The following is a 14818-nucleotide window of genomic DNA, read 5'->3' on the forward strand; positions in this document are numbered from 1 at the left end:
CGCCTGCTTTGCTTGCTCAATTTTTTAGCTCTTGCCTACCAACGCTTGCTTGGTTTCTTAGACTTTCTAAGCTTCGGCTTTAAGGACACATTTTCACCATTTCCGAAGAAAAGATGTCTGAAGACAAAAAAGTTGCTGCTGAGACGAAGCTGAGCGAGGAGGAGAAGCTCCTTGAGGAAAAGACTGCTGGTTTTATTGAGTCAATTGCAAAAACAAACACAGAAAAGATAACTAAAGAGATATTAGAAGGCTTGTCTGAAGATACTGATGATAGCGACAACTATGATGTGGAGAGTGGGGGCGAAGACTCTGAAGATCGTCCTTGGCGACCAAGTCATGCAGTCTTTGGGAAGTAAACTATCAAACAGAGTCATCTTGATAATATGAGAGGAAGGTACTTTCGAGATATGTCTATTGTGAGGGCTGACGCAGACAGAGCTGTTCCTGCTCCCGAAGAAAACGAAGTTGTGATCTACTGAAGCTTCTTCAAAGCTGGGCTTCAGTTCCCGTTGAGCAGATTTGTTGTTGAAGTTTTGAAGACATATCGGATTTTTCTTCACCAGATCACTCCCGAAGCTATTATCAGAATGGGGATCTTCATCTGGGTTGTGAGAAGTCAAGGTCTGGAGCCAAGTGTAAAATGCTTTTGCAGTATGCATGAACTGTGCTATGAAACGAAACCCTGGGGTAAAGAACAGTACCATAACAATTTTGGTTGCTACAACTTTGTTGCTCGTTCTGGCTCAAGCTACCCAGTGCCAACTTTTCGGAAGAGGTGGCCTGGGGCCTGGATGGAAGAGTGGTTCTATGTAAAAAATGATTTGAAGGCGAGAGAAGATATTAAAGAGATCATCATGCGCCCCATTTGGTCCCGCTTCGGGCTCCGAAAACCGAAGGTAGAGATTGATGAGGCAGCCGAGGCATGCCAAAGGGCCTTCAGCATAGTCTGTTCTTTTATTGGGATAAGGGACTTAGTCCAAGAACATGTGGCCTACAGGATATGGCCACTGATAGACAGCTGGGAAATGCCAAAGGAGACCATCATCAACCCTAGCGAAGGTGGTTTAGTTCGATTGAAATATACCTTCAGGTTTGGAGACCAATTTATCGAACCAGACGATGACTGGCTAAAGTGTGTTGAAAATACTAGTGACGAACTACTTGGAGCATACTCCAAGTCTGAAGATAATGCACTATCTGCGGCCTTCGAGAGCCGAAAAAAGAAAAGGCTAAATAGAGTTTTTGATGCTATTGGATTTGTGTACCCTGATTATCGCTACCCGCCGCGGGGGCAAAAAAAGGGTGCAACTTCTGGGAAGGCTGCTGCTTCGGCTGCTCCAAGCGAGTCCGCACCGAAGAGGAAAAAAAATTGAAGGTCCTTACTCACCGGCCACGCTACATTGAACCGGCCACAGTGCCTGAATTTGGCGGTGAGACTTGTTCAGCTATTGAAGCCAAAGGACCTGCTCTTACGCAGAGGATTGAAGAACCGGCTGCAATGCCGAAGATTGACAAAATTGAAGAATCGAGAATCGAAGGGGCAAAAACATTAGAAGTTTTAAGCCCTTCGGTAGGAGTGGAGGTGCCGAAGACACAAAAAGGTCTAACAACAATCCCAAGAGAAAAAGGATGGCTAGTGTACTAGATGTGCTGGAGACAATAAAAGCTTCAAGCTCTACTCCAGGGAAAATTGCCAAGGCTTCGAAAGCGCAGATTGAAACCGAGACAAAGCTGACTGAAGCTGAAGCTACAACGAGCCAGGCCGACGCCGAAGCTGGGCCTTCAGAGCCCGCCAAGGAGAAATCCTTGGAAACCGGAGAAAAGGCAGCGGAAGAAGAAGCTATAGAACAGATTCTGCCTAAAAAAGCTGCCACTCCTACTCCCGAAGCGCCTTCCGAAGCTCTTAATTATATTATTCGACACGCTTCGGGAAAAAGATTATTTGAAGAAGAAATTTTTGAAGCTAAACACTATGCCCGAGAACTGAAGTACCCAAAAGGGGCCTTAGTGTTCAATGGCACAGATGAAGATGACTTCTTGTATTGCCTCCCAGACAACAAAGAATTATCCGTCTGCCGGGAAATGGCCAGAAGTATGGGGTTCCCGAAGCTTGAAGCTGGCCTCTGCGCCATGACGAAGGATGATCTTGCGGATAGCCTTGCATATAACAGTCTGAAGGTACAAAAAATGTATATTTGGAAGTTTATGAATTTTGAATTATTCTTTTGTTCTTATAGTAACCCGTTCATTCTTTTATATAGGGTTTAATACTTAGCAACGCCTTAAGGGCGCAAAAGAATGCCGAAGATGAGAGTTGCACTATTGCTCTCAATAACCTTCGAACAGAGGTTATTAAGCTGAGAAACGAAGCTTTGGAAAAAGATAAAATTCTAGTTACATTGGTGGACAAAGTAAAGGGGGATGAAGCTAACTACAAGACCCAATCTGAAATCCAAAGAAACGAGATTGAAAACCTCCAAAAACAACTGGCCGAAGCCAAATTGAAATGCGCTATTTCCGAAGCTGACCGAGATGCCAGTGAATACTGGAAAAGTTATTTTGAAAAAGCAGTTGCAGAGCTTCGCTCATCAAAAGAAAGATGTTTTGAAAAATCTATAGAATGTGTCAACAAGATAAAAACTAGCTTCGCCAACGTGGGCGCGTACTCGAGTGAAGACAACTTCATAAGAGGAGATCCTGAGGGCCCAATTGAGTGGATCAGCAGCGAAGCCGAAGCTTTTGAGGAAATCTTGAGTGACCGTGGGGACGTCTGTGCCTTCTCTGGTGCGAGGGGAATTGCAGCTATTTTGGAGAAGTCAGATTGTGAGCATGTTAAAACCTTGGCTCAGGCCGAAGCTGCCCTCTGCATTGATGATACGAAGGACCCCTCGGCCGAAGCAAGCTTAATAGGTGGAAAATTTTTCACTGACATATGGGAAAATGGTGGCCAAGGAATGGCCCATGAAATAATAAAGAAAAACGAAAAAGATATTCATGACACTCGAGAGTCAATAAAAGCAGCTGAAAAGGCCGCGGAGCTTGAGAAACGAATAGGTATTACTTAATGGTTTTTAACTTTGTTACTTATTTTTGTGACTTCGAACTGATTTACGTTTTCTACCGCAGCTAAACTATCTCCTCCCCAGAGCCCTTCGAGTCACTGGCCGACCCAGAGGCAAAGGAATCAACAGAAATTATTAGCATGACCGAAACTATTATGGACGAGGTTGTCACCAAATTATTAACCGAAGCTGCAGAGAAAGTCCTCAGAGAAGACTAGCTATTTGTAAAAACATTGCTAGAATATTAATGTAACATTTGCTGGACTATGCTTGTAATATTCGGTGCTCATAGGTTTTGAATGTAATATATGAATGGTTTTGTAATTCATTTCTTTGCGACGCATGAAACTTTTTTGTACATACCTTTTTTGAGCCTTCGGCGAAAAAACACCTTCCCTTCTTTTCATGCTTCATAAAGAAGAGCTTTTATGCTTCGTAAAAAATCCTCCAATCGTCGTAAAAACATTAATGCTTCGTCAGCAATAGATTTTTTCCTCCACATCAGAGCTAATGAAGCTGTATTTCTTCAAAACTTATTTTGTGCCTTAGCACAATTTTACTTTTTCGAAGCATTCTCCGAAGGTCAACATTGTATCCCCTTCTTGTGCCATTGATGCAATATGATGTATGATGGTATGCTATGCGAAATGATGTGATGATGTTATGTTATGCAAAATGATATTTATGCCGAAGACACACACGCTCACACCCCCATAGTGGAATACACAATCTCTTTGCTGCTTATTTTTCGGCTTCACCGCTTAGTTTTTGGTGTATCAACGCTGACTTTTCGCTGTAAGTTCTGCATTCCCTTAGAAACGTCTTTTGAACTTCTTCGCCTTCTATTTCGATGGTATTCGCGTTGACTTTTCGCACTTCACCTTATATTTTGGCGGTATTTGGCTCTGCATTCCCTTTGGAACGACTTTTGAGCAGAAAACTTACACTGCGTTCCGTAGAATGACTTTTTGTAGCTTCGGAGATACTTGTAATGTGATTTTTAGCCGCGCGTTCCTTTAGGAATGACTTTTGTGCTTCAGCGACTTTTTGGACTTCGTGAGTCTGTGGAGAAAATATATTTCACTTATGGCAACAACGAAGCTATTACAAGAAATTGAAAATTACAAGAAAACTAGGTTTTCAATAATTGTTCCTTAGTAAAAGAGGAAATGACAATGAATGTAAAAACTGTTTCAGGGGTAGGATATTTCTCAATAGATATGCTTCGATTCTGGCACAGTACTGTTGACTGTGCGAGCTTCGGACTCCTCCCTGAAATCTTGCTGCTGATGGGTCTGTTGACTCCCTTCTGTCTGATGGCCTCATGAATATACATGTTGTAGTGGTGGCAGAGGTGGGTGCTGTGGCCAGGATGCCTGTGGCTGACTAGCTGAAGCAACAGACGCTGCAGGATGGTTACCCACATACTCTAGTATGTAGGGTGAGTGATACGAAGCAGTATGCATGACTTGCTTCGGCTGGTTCTGCTGAGCTGCGGCTTCTGCTATTTCCTTTTGTTTCTGAATGGTGACATGGCACATCCTTGTAGTATGACCCTTGTCCTCACCATAGAATAAGCAATAAATTTTTCTAGGCTGATCCCCAAACCTTCCTCCGAAGCCCCTGGCACCTCTGCCTCTTCGAGCTGGCGGCCGGAAAGAGCTTTGTTGCTGCCCCGAAGCTTGCGAGGAATATTGTGGCCTCTGTTGTTGACTTCCTCTGTCATCACTCTGAGTGGAATGGATTGACCTGACATGCCTTGGGTGGATTCTTCCTCCGAAGCCCCTGGTCATCTCAGAGAACCTGTAGGCTTCCTCCCTTCTTTGGCGAAAGTCATTGTCAGCCCGGATATATTCATCCATCTTTTGAAGCAACTTCTCCAAAGTCTGTGGAGGCTTTAGTGAAATACTGAGCAGTAGGTCCTGGACGAAGCCCCTTAATCATGGCCTCAATGACAATTTCATTGGGCACTGTAGGCGCTTGTGCTCTTAGGCGCAAGAACCTTCGGACGTATGCTTGGAGATACTCCTCATGATCTTGCGTGCATTGAAACAAAGCCTGAGCTATGACTAGCTTCGTCTGAAAGCCCTGGAAACTTGTTACCAGCATATCCTTGAGCTTCTGCCATGAAGTAATAGTTCCTGGCCGAAGAGAAGAATACCACATTTGCGCCACATTCTTAACTACCATGACGAAGGACTTGGCCATGACAACTGCATTGCCTCTGTATGAAGATATAGTTGCTTCATAACTCATCAAAAACTTCTTCAGATCTGAATGTCCATCATACATGGGAAGCTGAGGTGGCTTGTATGACGGAGGCCATGGGATAGCCTGCAGTTCTGCTGCCAAAGGAGAAGCATCGTCAAAAGTAAAGATATCATGATTAAAATCATCATACCATCCATCCTCATTGAAGAAGCCTTCTTGGTGAAGCTCCCTAAGTTGGGGCCTTCGCTCTTGTTCGTCTTGGGCAAGATGGCGTACTTCTTCAGTGGCTTCGTCAATCTGCCTTTGAAGATCGGCTAGTCGGGCCATCTTCTCCTTCTTCCTTTGTACTTGTTGATGAAGCATCTCCATGTTTCTGATTTCTTGGTCCAACTCCTCCTCCTGGAGTGTTGGACCAGTGGCCTTCCTCTTCTGGCTTTGGGCCTCTCGAAGAGAAAGGGTCTCCTGGTTTGGGTCCAGTGGCTGCAGAGCGGCAACCCCTGTCGCTGAAGCTTTCTTCGGTGGCATGACGAAGGTCAGTGCTTGCCGAAGGTGGTCAAAAAGGATTCACCAGAGGTGGGCGCCAATGTTGGGGACTTGTTCTCAAATACTATGAATCAAGAACAAGGCAACATAAAATGTTAAATATTAACGCCCTTCATCCTTCGAAACATTATTTCCCTTAGGATATAATGATCTTCAGACGAAGGTCATGAAGGACATACCTTCGAACATCGAAGGTATGAAGGTAATAGAAGGAAGTGTGTAAAATACAAAAGATAAAATAAACAGTCATATAGCATTATCAACTCATCTTCATTATATCATCATGAGAAAATAAAAACAATATTGAATTACATTTAGTACCTTCGGCTTGATAGACAGAAAAGGTACGAGTGTGATGCAAAAGCAAATGCTAAGTCAGCGTGAACAATACGGGAGCACTGTTCATCTATTATAGACACGGTACGCAGCCCATGTAAAATTACACCCATGCCCTTTATATTTGCTAATGACTCTATAGTGATCCATCGAGGTCCAAATAGCCTTTTCCCTTTTAAGTCGGTTTCCTTTCCTGCTGTCATGCCGAAGCTCCCTTGCGCGTAGCTTCGGCGCTGCATCAACCTTCGTATCCTTTGTGCTTCTCCTACTGTGGTTCTGATTCGAATCCGAAGGTACCTGTTCATGTATTACAACTCCGAAAACATTGTTAAATCATGTTTTTGAGGACCTTCGGAAGACGAAGGCCCCCAACAACCCTTATCCTCTTACCTTTTCATGCACAATAGCAAGGGGAGAAGGTATTATTGTTTTAATTATGTTGCCCTGTATGGTTGCTTGCAGTAGCTTTAATAGGTGACCAACAAATGTATCCTCTAAGCCTCTTACTGTTTAGCATAAAGAGCTTGAGGGTATTTTATGTAAATATTGCAATCTTCAAAGATTCTCTTAAAAGTTTTTTCAAAGCATCTTCTAAGGATAGTTGATTCAAAGGTCCTAGACATCCTTAGGGGATTGGACGAGGAACATAACATTAGAACCAAATGTGGCATTGACCAAGGCGCCCAACTAACATCAACTAGCAGAGTGGTCATTGCGATCCCAATGAGAAACGAGATCCTATGGATCCAACAAGGGGCATGCTAACGATACCTGAGTCAGCGCTCTTCATCCTAATGTTCAACTCAGATCTAGCATGGGCGAGAGAGCTCTAGTCCAAGCTATACTAGAAGGTAGATGACTTGTTCAATAAAGTCAGTGACTTATAGGCACTTGTCAATGTAAGTAGTCTTCCATAGTCTTTCCCTCTATTTGATTGTTACTTGGATTGAGAATTAACTCCTTAGTTGTCTTGTCTATAGAATGTAACTCTACAAGATTTTGATAAGTCCGAGCACATTTATGTTGACTTGTTTTCCCATTTGAGAAGATTATAGCTGAGCACGAGGCCCCCAAAATATTGGTAGATTGTCATTTGTCAAGGCCGAGCACAGTGAAGACATCAATGTTCTTGAAGCCTAGGTTTAAGAGTGAAAGCAGACAAAGAAAGGTCTCCAGCCTACAGTCAAGAAGCTTCAAAATTAGGATGCTAGCCCAATAGGAAGTGCTTAGTCTTTGACCAACAATTTGCAAGGTGAGTTCTTCAGTCTATCTTCTTATCTACTCATTATTTTGTGTGAATATTTGTCTAAATCAAGTAATTGTGTGCTTGTGTAGATAAGACTTCTAAGGCTAAGAGATTTGTAGCAAGTGTGGAGAACTAGACACTCCAGCATAATCACACAACACAAGAGCATGACCAGGTAATGGAGCCACTAGCTCTTATCGATGCTAGATTAAACGGGACATGGATCTAGCTTGAGAAAGTACACCTAGATGATGATTAAGATCTCATATAGTCTATGATGGCTATTCAATAGCTAAAGGACTAGGAAGCTTCTATGGTTGCAGAGTTGAAGGAGATCTAGGAGGCTTTTGGGGGCCTTACTCTTCTAAAGGTCCTCAAAAACATAATTAACCATTTGCTTTCAGTATGATATAGGCTATTACAGGAAGCTTCGTCTTCAAGATGGAAGTCCTTCCCCTATGATGAAGGCATACGAGATGAAGATATGATCTAAAGATAATAAGAATAAATGCCGAAGCTATTGCCAGAGTAACAACTTCAGCTTATAATGATAATGAAGGCTGATGGTGATGCTGGCCGAAAGGGAAAAAGACTACCTAGTCCTTAATGATTTATGTTATAGTTATAAGTAAATGTCAGGGACATTAATGTACTTTTACCCGGGCTGTGTCCCGTGCCTATAAATAGATGAACAGTAACACCGTACTGTTCATGATGGATTGTAATCTCTTTCACATCAACACCTTCGAGCAAGCCGAATGTATCAATGTAATACAAATTCTGCTGACACTCATGTATATTTCATGGGACGTAAATATGAATGGATCAATGAGTTATATTCATTACATTTATCCTTATGTATTCTTATTTATCTATAATATGATAAAGGCATGCAATGTCCTTCATGACCTTCGTTTGATGATCATTATACCCGTGAGAGGATAATGCTTCAGAAGACGAAGGTCCTTAATACTTAACAATTGTGTTTCCTTGCTCTCGATTCACAAGATTTGAGAACAAGTGGCCAACGGAGGCAGTTGCACACTATTAACCTATTTGCAGAGTAAGTCGATGATACACGACTGATCCTAGATCTTGTGAAGGAGCTTTCCATGTGGCTAAAGTCGTATATGCAGGGCATGGAGAGTTTTTGCATCCAACAAGTTCTGACATTCCTCTACAACCACCTCCCGAGTGTTGACATTAACCCATGGTCGATGGGCAACTATACTGGTGCATGGATGAGTAGTTCAACCAAGATAAGGAGGAAGTAGACTCCATTGCTACTGCATATGTATTCAACCTAGAATTTGTTGGAGAGTCTCTTCCTTGTAACCTTATATAGATTTATAAATATCAACAAAAAGAGACTCATCTTCTATTGCATTGTTTATATATTTCTGAATTGTGTGGAAAATTTTGGAGAATGGATGTAGTCTTCATTGAGTACTTGGTCTCTATTACTCATTGCCACAATCTTAGTATGATCCGAAGGCATCGCTTTGATGATCGATGGGGAGTAACTCAAAGGTTACATGTATATTGATTTGCAACTTAACTTGTTACAAAAATAGGAACTAGCAATGTTATAGTATATGTCATAACTTGCAACTTTTACTCACCATGGAGGTAGAAAGTAGCAATATTATGCTATGTGTCTTATAGTCAGCCAGGAAGTAATAGAACAATGTTGTTATATGTCTTTAGTTGCAACTTTTACCTAAACCCTAAACTTTTACTCGTCAAGATGATAGAAAGTAGTAGTATTCTGCTATATCGAGATGAAGTAATGGAACAATGTTGCTATGTGTCCTCAGTTGCGACTTTTACTCACCATGGAGACAGGAAGTAGTGTATCCTACTATGTGTCTTATAGATGGATAGGAAGTAATAGAAGAATGTTGCTATAGTATTCTTCTATGTGTCTCATAGATGGAGAGGAAGCAAGTGAACAATGTTTCTATATGTTCTTAGTTGCGACTTTTACTAGCCCCAAATACTAGTAGCAATATTTTGCTATGTATCTCATAGAGGCACAAAAAGTAACAAACTAATGCTGGTATATGTCCTTAGTTGCGACTTTTACTTTCCATAGAGACATGAAGTAGCAATATTTTGCTATGTGTCTTATAGATCGACAAGAAGTAATAGATCATTGCTACTATATGTTCATAGTTGCAACCTTTTCTCACCACAGAGATAGGAAGTAGTAGTATTCTGCTATGTGTGTCATATATGGATAGAAAGTAACATATCAATGATGTTATATGTCCATGGTGGCAAGATTAAATTACTTGTAGCCATTTTATTATAGCGGAGTAAGCAGAGGTAACATCATGTTGTGTACCTAGTTGTAGGAACTAACTACACTTTGCTTGTCATTAGAGATCTAAACCCCTTGTTCTTAATTTGTCCTTGGGATTGATGTATCTTTTTGAAACATAGATCTCTCAGTTATGATCAGGGATGGCAATTTTACTCGCGGGTTCGGATATCCGACCCGTCGGGTTCGGGTATGAATTTGTATGGGTCTTGCCCGTATCGACCCATGATAAAATCGGGTCGGATACAGATATTTTTTGTTGCCCGCGGGTTAACCGTGGATATCTGTAAAAACTAAAAAACTAGTGAGCATGTATCATAAAAACTTTAAGTGTTCCTATATTATGTTCTGTATGCCTATGTTAACGCATAATTCATAAAGACTTGTTTGAAGTGTTCCCTGTACGCATAAGTTTTCTGGATTTTTTGATGGTTATATATATATATATTGTAGAATATATATAGGCAAAAGATAGATGACTCTCAAGCATAAATTGCAAGTAAAAGCAAGTATTGCCGTGCCTGCAGGTGCAGCATGCCGGCAGCGACCTCCTCAATGGTGAACACTAGAAAAAGAGTTGAAGTCTATAAAAATCATAGCGCAGTCTTTTGCACTAGCATTTTGCTCGTAATGGCAATATATCATAAACAGATCTCTGCTAGTTTGTTCCTGAACATCACTATTCTAGACTGGGAAATGACTTTTTTGAGTTTAATATATATACCCGCGGGTACCCGATACCCGACAGGTACGGGCACGGGTACAATTTTTTACCCGCGGGTACAGTTGCGGGCGGGTATGGCTAGTACCCGTTGGTATAGTCGCGTGCGGATATTTATTATACCCGACCCGAATCCGACCCGTTGTCATCTCTAGTTATGATCATAACTTCCTATGCTATTAGGAGTCTTGGAAACGATGACATAAAACACACTCGTGCTGCTATTTTTAAGACTCCTAGCACAACACGAAAATAACAAAGTTCCGATGGTCTTCTTATTTCCGATGACTTCTTTGGAGACGGCCGGACGTAAGATTATGTCCGACGGTCACTTATAGCCGTCGGACATAAGTTATTTCCGACAGTTTAGGGTTTATGTCTGACGGCTTTGGCTGTCGAAAATTTCGGTGTTTGAAACAATGTTGACTAGTTTCATTCCAATGAAACTCATCTCATGCTATAATTTTTTTTATCAGAGGCGCTTTAGAGGCGTACGTAGATGCAGACCATCATCATATATTTATAAGAGAAATATCTCGGTGATGACGGAAGAATATTGTTAAGCAAGTTAAACATGCAACAAGACGCTAGTCTAGGACGAGAGGTGTGGTAGGGCCAATTGCTGAACACGCATAGGGATGGATTGGAGGTCGGTCAGATGGATAGATGAGATGTGATATATGTAGCTGGTTATATATCCGCAAATTAAATAAAGTTTATAAAGATATATATATATATATATATATATATATATATATATATATATATATATATATATATATATATATATATATATATATATATATATATAAAATACACACACGGTGGTGGATTGAAAGAGGCTGCTTGTTAAGCCGCCCTCTTGTCGTGCAAAACTAAACAACAGTGACCTCCATCCAAACCTTCAAACGAACATCCTATTTACCATGTTCGATCATCGATCCAAGCAAGCTCTCTCATCCAGCTAACTAATGGAAGTAGCTAGCAAACGTACGTATTCTTCTTCACCATCTGTTTCTTGGGGAAATTAAACCCCAGTACGCGTACGTCACAATCGCGCGCAATGGAGAAGGAGAAGGAGAAGTCCAGGGCCAGGCCGTCGAGGGGCCACTGGCGGCCCGGCGAGGACGACAAGCTGCGGCAGCTCGTCGACAAGTACGGCCCGCGGAACTGGAACTCCATTGCTGAGAGTCTGGAGGGGAGATCAGGTACCCAGCTAGGGTTCTTTCAAGCTCGCTCTCCTGATTAATTATACGCTTCTCTCCTCCGTTTTCTAAGTTGAGCATATACGTCACATGCATGCACATGAAGCGAAATTGAGCTTGCCCACCATATGAGACCTGCACAGCATGATTTGTTTCTTGAATTCATCTTGTATATTTTGATGTTCTTTCTCGTTCGTCTAGGCACGTTTATTTTGTCAATATAATTCTAGCATGATCGTTTTAGATGGAGTGGCAAGAGAAGTGGGATCCATGTTCGGCATCATCTGTATGTAATTATTTACGCATATGTGGAGGATATTTAAGAAGTTGATCTATATATAAATGAGTAATAAGTTGTATATTCGATTTGAATGTCACCTTGGTTCATTTCAAGTTCATAGTGAGGGTAGGGGTCGGCGGCGGCCGCGACGGCGCGAGCAAAGAGGAGGGAGAGGGAGGCAGCACGTTTGTGGAGGGAGGGCGGAGGGACGAGGGAGAAAGGATGACCTAAATATTGGTTTTGGGGGTTTGTTATGTGTTAGTGTAATTTGTTTGTTGGATTTAGAGGAGTTTATACGTGTAGGGTGAATTGATTGGGTATGTTTTATAAAGTTTAAACTGTTGGGTTATATATATTTATACAAGGGTATCCATGACCTATCTATGCATATTCACATTTGCACAAACTAAATATCACAAGGGCTGCATCAGTAAATGTAGCTAGTAGGTTTTCTTGCATGCGTACCCATGGCCAGTTTTTCCATTTCGTATGAATGTTCAGAAATGAGATATAATCTGTAACGGACGTGAACGCTACTGACTGATTCATTTACGTATGCACGGTAATGTCATGCATGGGCATGGACGGCTTACACAATATATACGTAGGCAAGAGCTGCCGGCTACGATGGTTCAACCAGCTTGACCCGCGGATCAACCGGCGGCCCTTCACGGTGGCGGAGGAGGAGCTGCTCCTGCGGGCGCACCGCGCCCACGGCAACCGCTGGGCGATCATCTCCCGCCTCTTCCCGGGCCGCACCGACAACGCCGTCAAGAACCACTGGCACGTCGTCATGGCGCGCCGCCGCCGCCGTACCCTCGTCGGCGAGGCCGCAGCCATCGGCTCTGTCGTTGTACCGCCTCGTCATCAGTACTTCCATTTTGGAAGCTGCTCGCCGCCGCCGCCGACCCGCTCGCTGTGCTTCGCGGTGCCTGCAGGTTTCGGTCCGCTCGGACTCAGCAGACCAGCTGCAAGTTGCGGTGTCAGGAACTGCAATGTGCCCACTGCCGTCGCATTACTGGACGACGGCCATCGTCATGACATGAGCAAAGACCTTGGTGGCGACGATGACAATGGCGGTGATGCGCTTGCAAAGAGGAAGGACGTGCAATTCTTCGACTTCTTGGGCGTCGGGATCTAAAGCAAAATAATGATGCTACTAATGGTACATTAATTAGTACACTACATTTCAACGATACACTATTGGGGTCTTCTTTTCCGTCGAAGATTCTTTTAAAAAACATCTTCGACAAAATGATACAAAGGATCACCGAAGCCACCTTCAGTCTCGATTTATCTCCTCAAGACGAAGACTCTGTATAGAGCCGACAGTGCAAGATGCCGAAGCTCAATGGCCTCAGCCCACATCAAGCAAGGAAGGAAAAAGGACTAGATAGGCCTTATTGGTTTTAATTACTTGTAAACAAGTGTTCAAGGGCATGGATGTAATTTTACCGGGCTGCGTCCCGTGACTATAAATAGATGAACAGTACCCCGACCGTACTATTCACGCTGGATTGTAATCACTCTCGCATCATCCTCGTTCTCTCACCTTTTGGCAAGCCGAAAGTACCAATATAATATGAATATTGTTGATGTTTATTCATGTTTATGGAATATAGGAATAAATGAATCATGAATACATAATTATCATTATCCTTATTCTTTATTCTTTTATATTCTTTCGCTTTCTTATTTACATTCAAGTTAACATGATGAAATAATGAAGGTATATCCTTCATGACATTCGTTTGAAGATCATTATATCCGAGAGAAAATAATGTTTCGAAGGACGAATGTCTTTAACCATTAACAATTGTGTTGTCTTGTTCTTGCTTTTAGCATTTGAGAACAAGTGACGAACATTGGCGCCCACCTCCGATGAACTCATTTCCACAACTGTGATGATGGCTTCGCAAAGCAACCAAGTTGTGGCACCTTCGGCTACGAAGCTCGTGCTCCCAATCATAGGCGGCTCAAGTTATGAACCATCCAACAAGAGGCAGAAGAAGGAAGCACAGAGAATGGGTACATCATGTTGGTGTGCAAGGACCCTTCATCAGGTCCAAATGGTCTCACATACCAATTACCTTCTCTCAGGAAGACCTTTAGTTTAAAGATTATCCTCACAACGATGCAATGGTCATATCTTGTGTCATCAAGGGATTTTTGGTCCACAATGTCCTGATGGACACAGGCAGTGCAGCAGATATCATTTTTGCAAAGGCTTTCAGGCAAATGCAAGAGCCGGATGACAAGATACATGATGCAACACACCCCCTTTGTGGTTTTGGAGGAAGACAGATTGTGGCGCTCGGCAAGATTGAAAGGGAAATGTGCCTTTGGGCCATTTCTAAGTATTTTGGTGATTTAGAGTCCAACACAAGTGCCTAAGTGTTGATCTATGCAAAGTGGTGGACAAAGTGCAAATCAAGTCAAAAGGTATGTTTCTAGACTTAGTACATTGTTTTATGGACTGATGTATTGTGTCTAAGTGCTGGAAACAGGAGAAACCAAATTGGAAAAGAGATGGCTTTGTTCTGCCAAAGTCTGCTAAGTCTGGGTGCACCGGACAGTGTCCGGTGCGTCAGGCAGACTCATGCGAACTTGCTGCTCTCGGGAAGTAATTAACGGCGTACGGCTAAAATTCACCAGACTGTCCGGTGAGCCAACGGTCGGCCAGGCAAACGGTCGGCAGCGAGATCTGCGCGGGACACGTGGCCGAGCCAACGACTAGTAGGGGGCACCGGACTGTCCGGTGTGCACCGGACAGTGTCCGGTGCGCCAACGGCTCCAAGGCTGCCAACGGTGGGTTTCGCCAAATAAGGAAAGAGATCCGCACCGGACTGTCCGGTGCGCCAGGCGACAGAAGGCAAGAATTGCATTCCCAG

General features: G+C 42.8%; 1 protein-coding gene across 1 annotated transcript; it reads left to right on the plus strand.

The window, feature by feature from the left end:
* Positions 1-11390: 11390 nt before the first annotated feature.
* Positions 11391-13527, plus strand: LOC100285488 (uncharacterized). The gene is made up of 2 exons (NM_001158381.1): positions 11391-11650; positions 12536-13527. Exons 1-2 carry the CDS (start codon positions 11506-11508, stop codon positions 13066-13068), a joined length of 678 nt encoding a protein of 225 aa, NP_001151853.1. The 5' UTR covers positions 11391-11505; the 3' UTR covers positions 13069-13527.
* Positions 13528-14818: the final 1291 nt, after the last annotated feature.

The sequence above is a fragment of the Zea mays genome, chromosome 3, assembly GCF_902167145.1.
Source record: "Zea mays cultivar B73 chromosome 3, Zm-B73-REFERENCE-NAM-5.0, whole genome shotgun sequence".
NCBI classification, from domain to species: Eukaryota; Viridiplantae; Streptophyta; class Magnoliopsida; order Poales; family Poaceae; genus Zea; species Zea mays.

Coding starts and splice junctions, on each gene's coding strand:
- LOC100285488 (NM_001158381.1), top strand. CDS start 11,506: ATGGAGAAGGAGAAGGAGAAGTCCAGGGCCAGGCCGTCGAGGGGCCAC. Junction 11,651..12,535: donor GAGTCTGGAGGGGAGATCAG/GTACCCAGCTAG, acceptor ATATATACGTAG/GCAAGAGCTGCCGGCTACGA.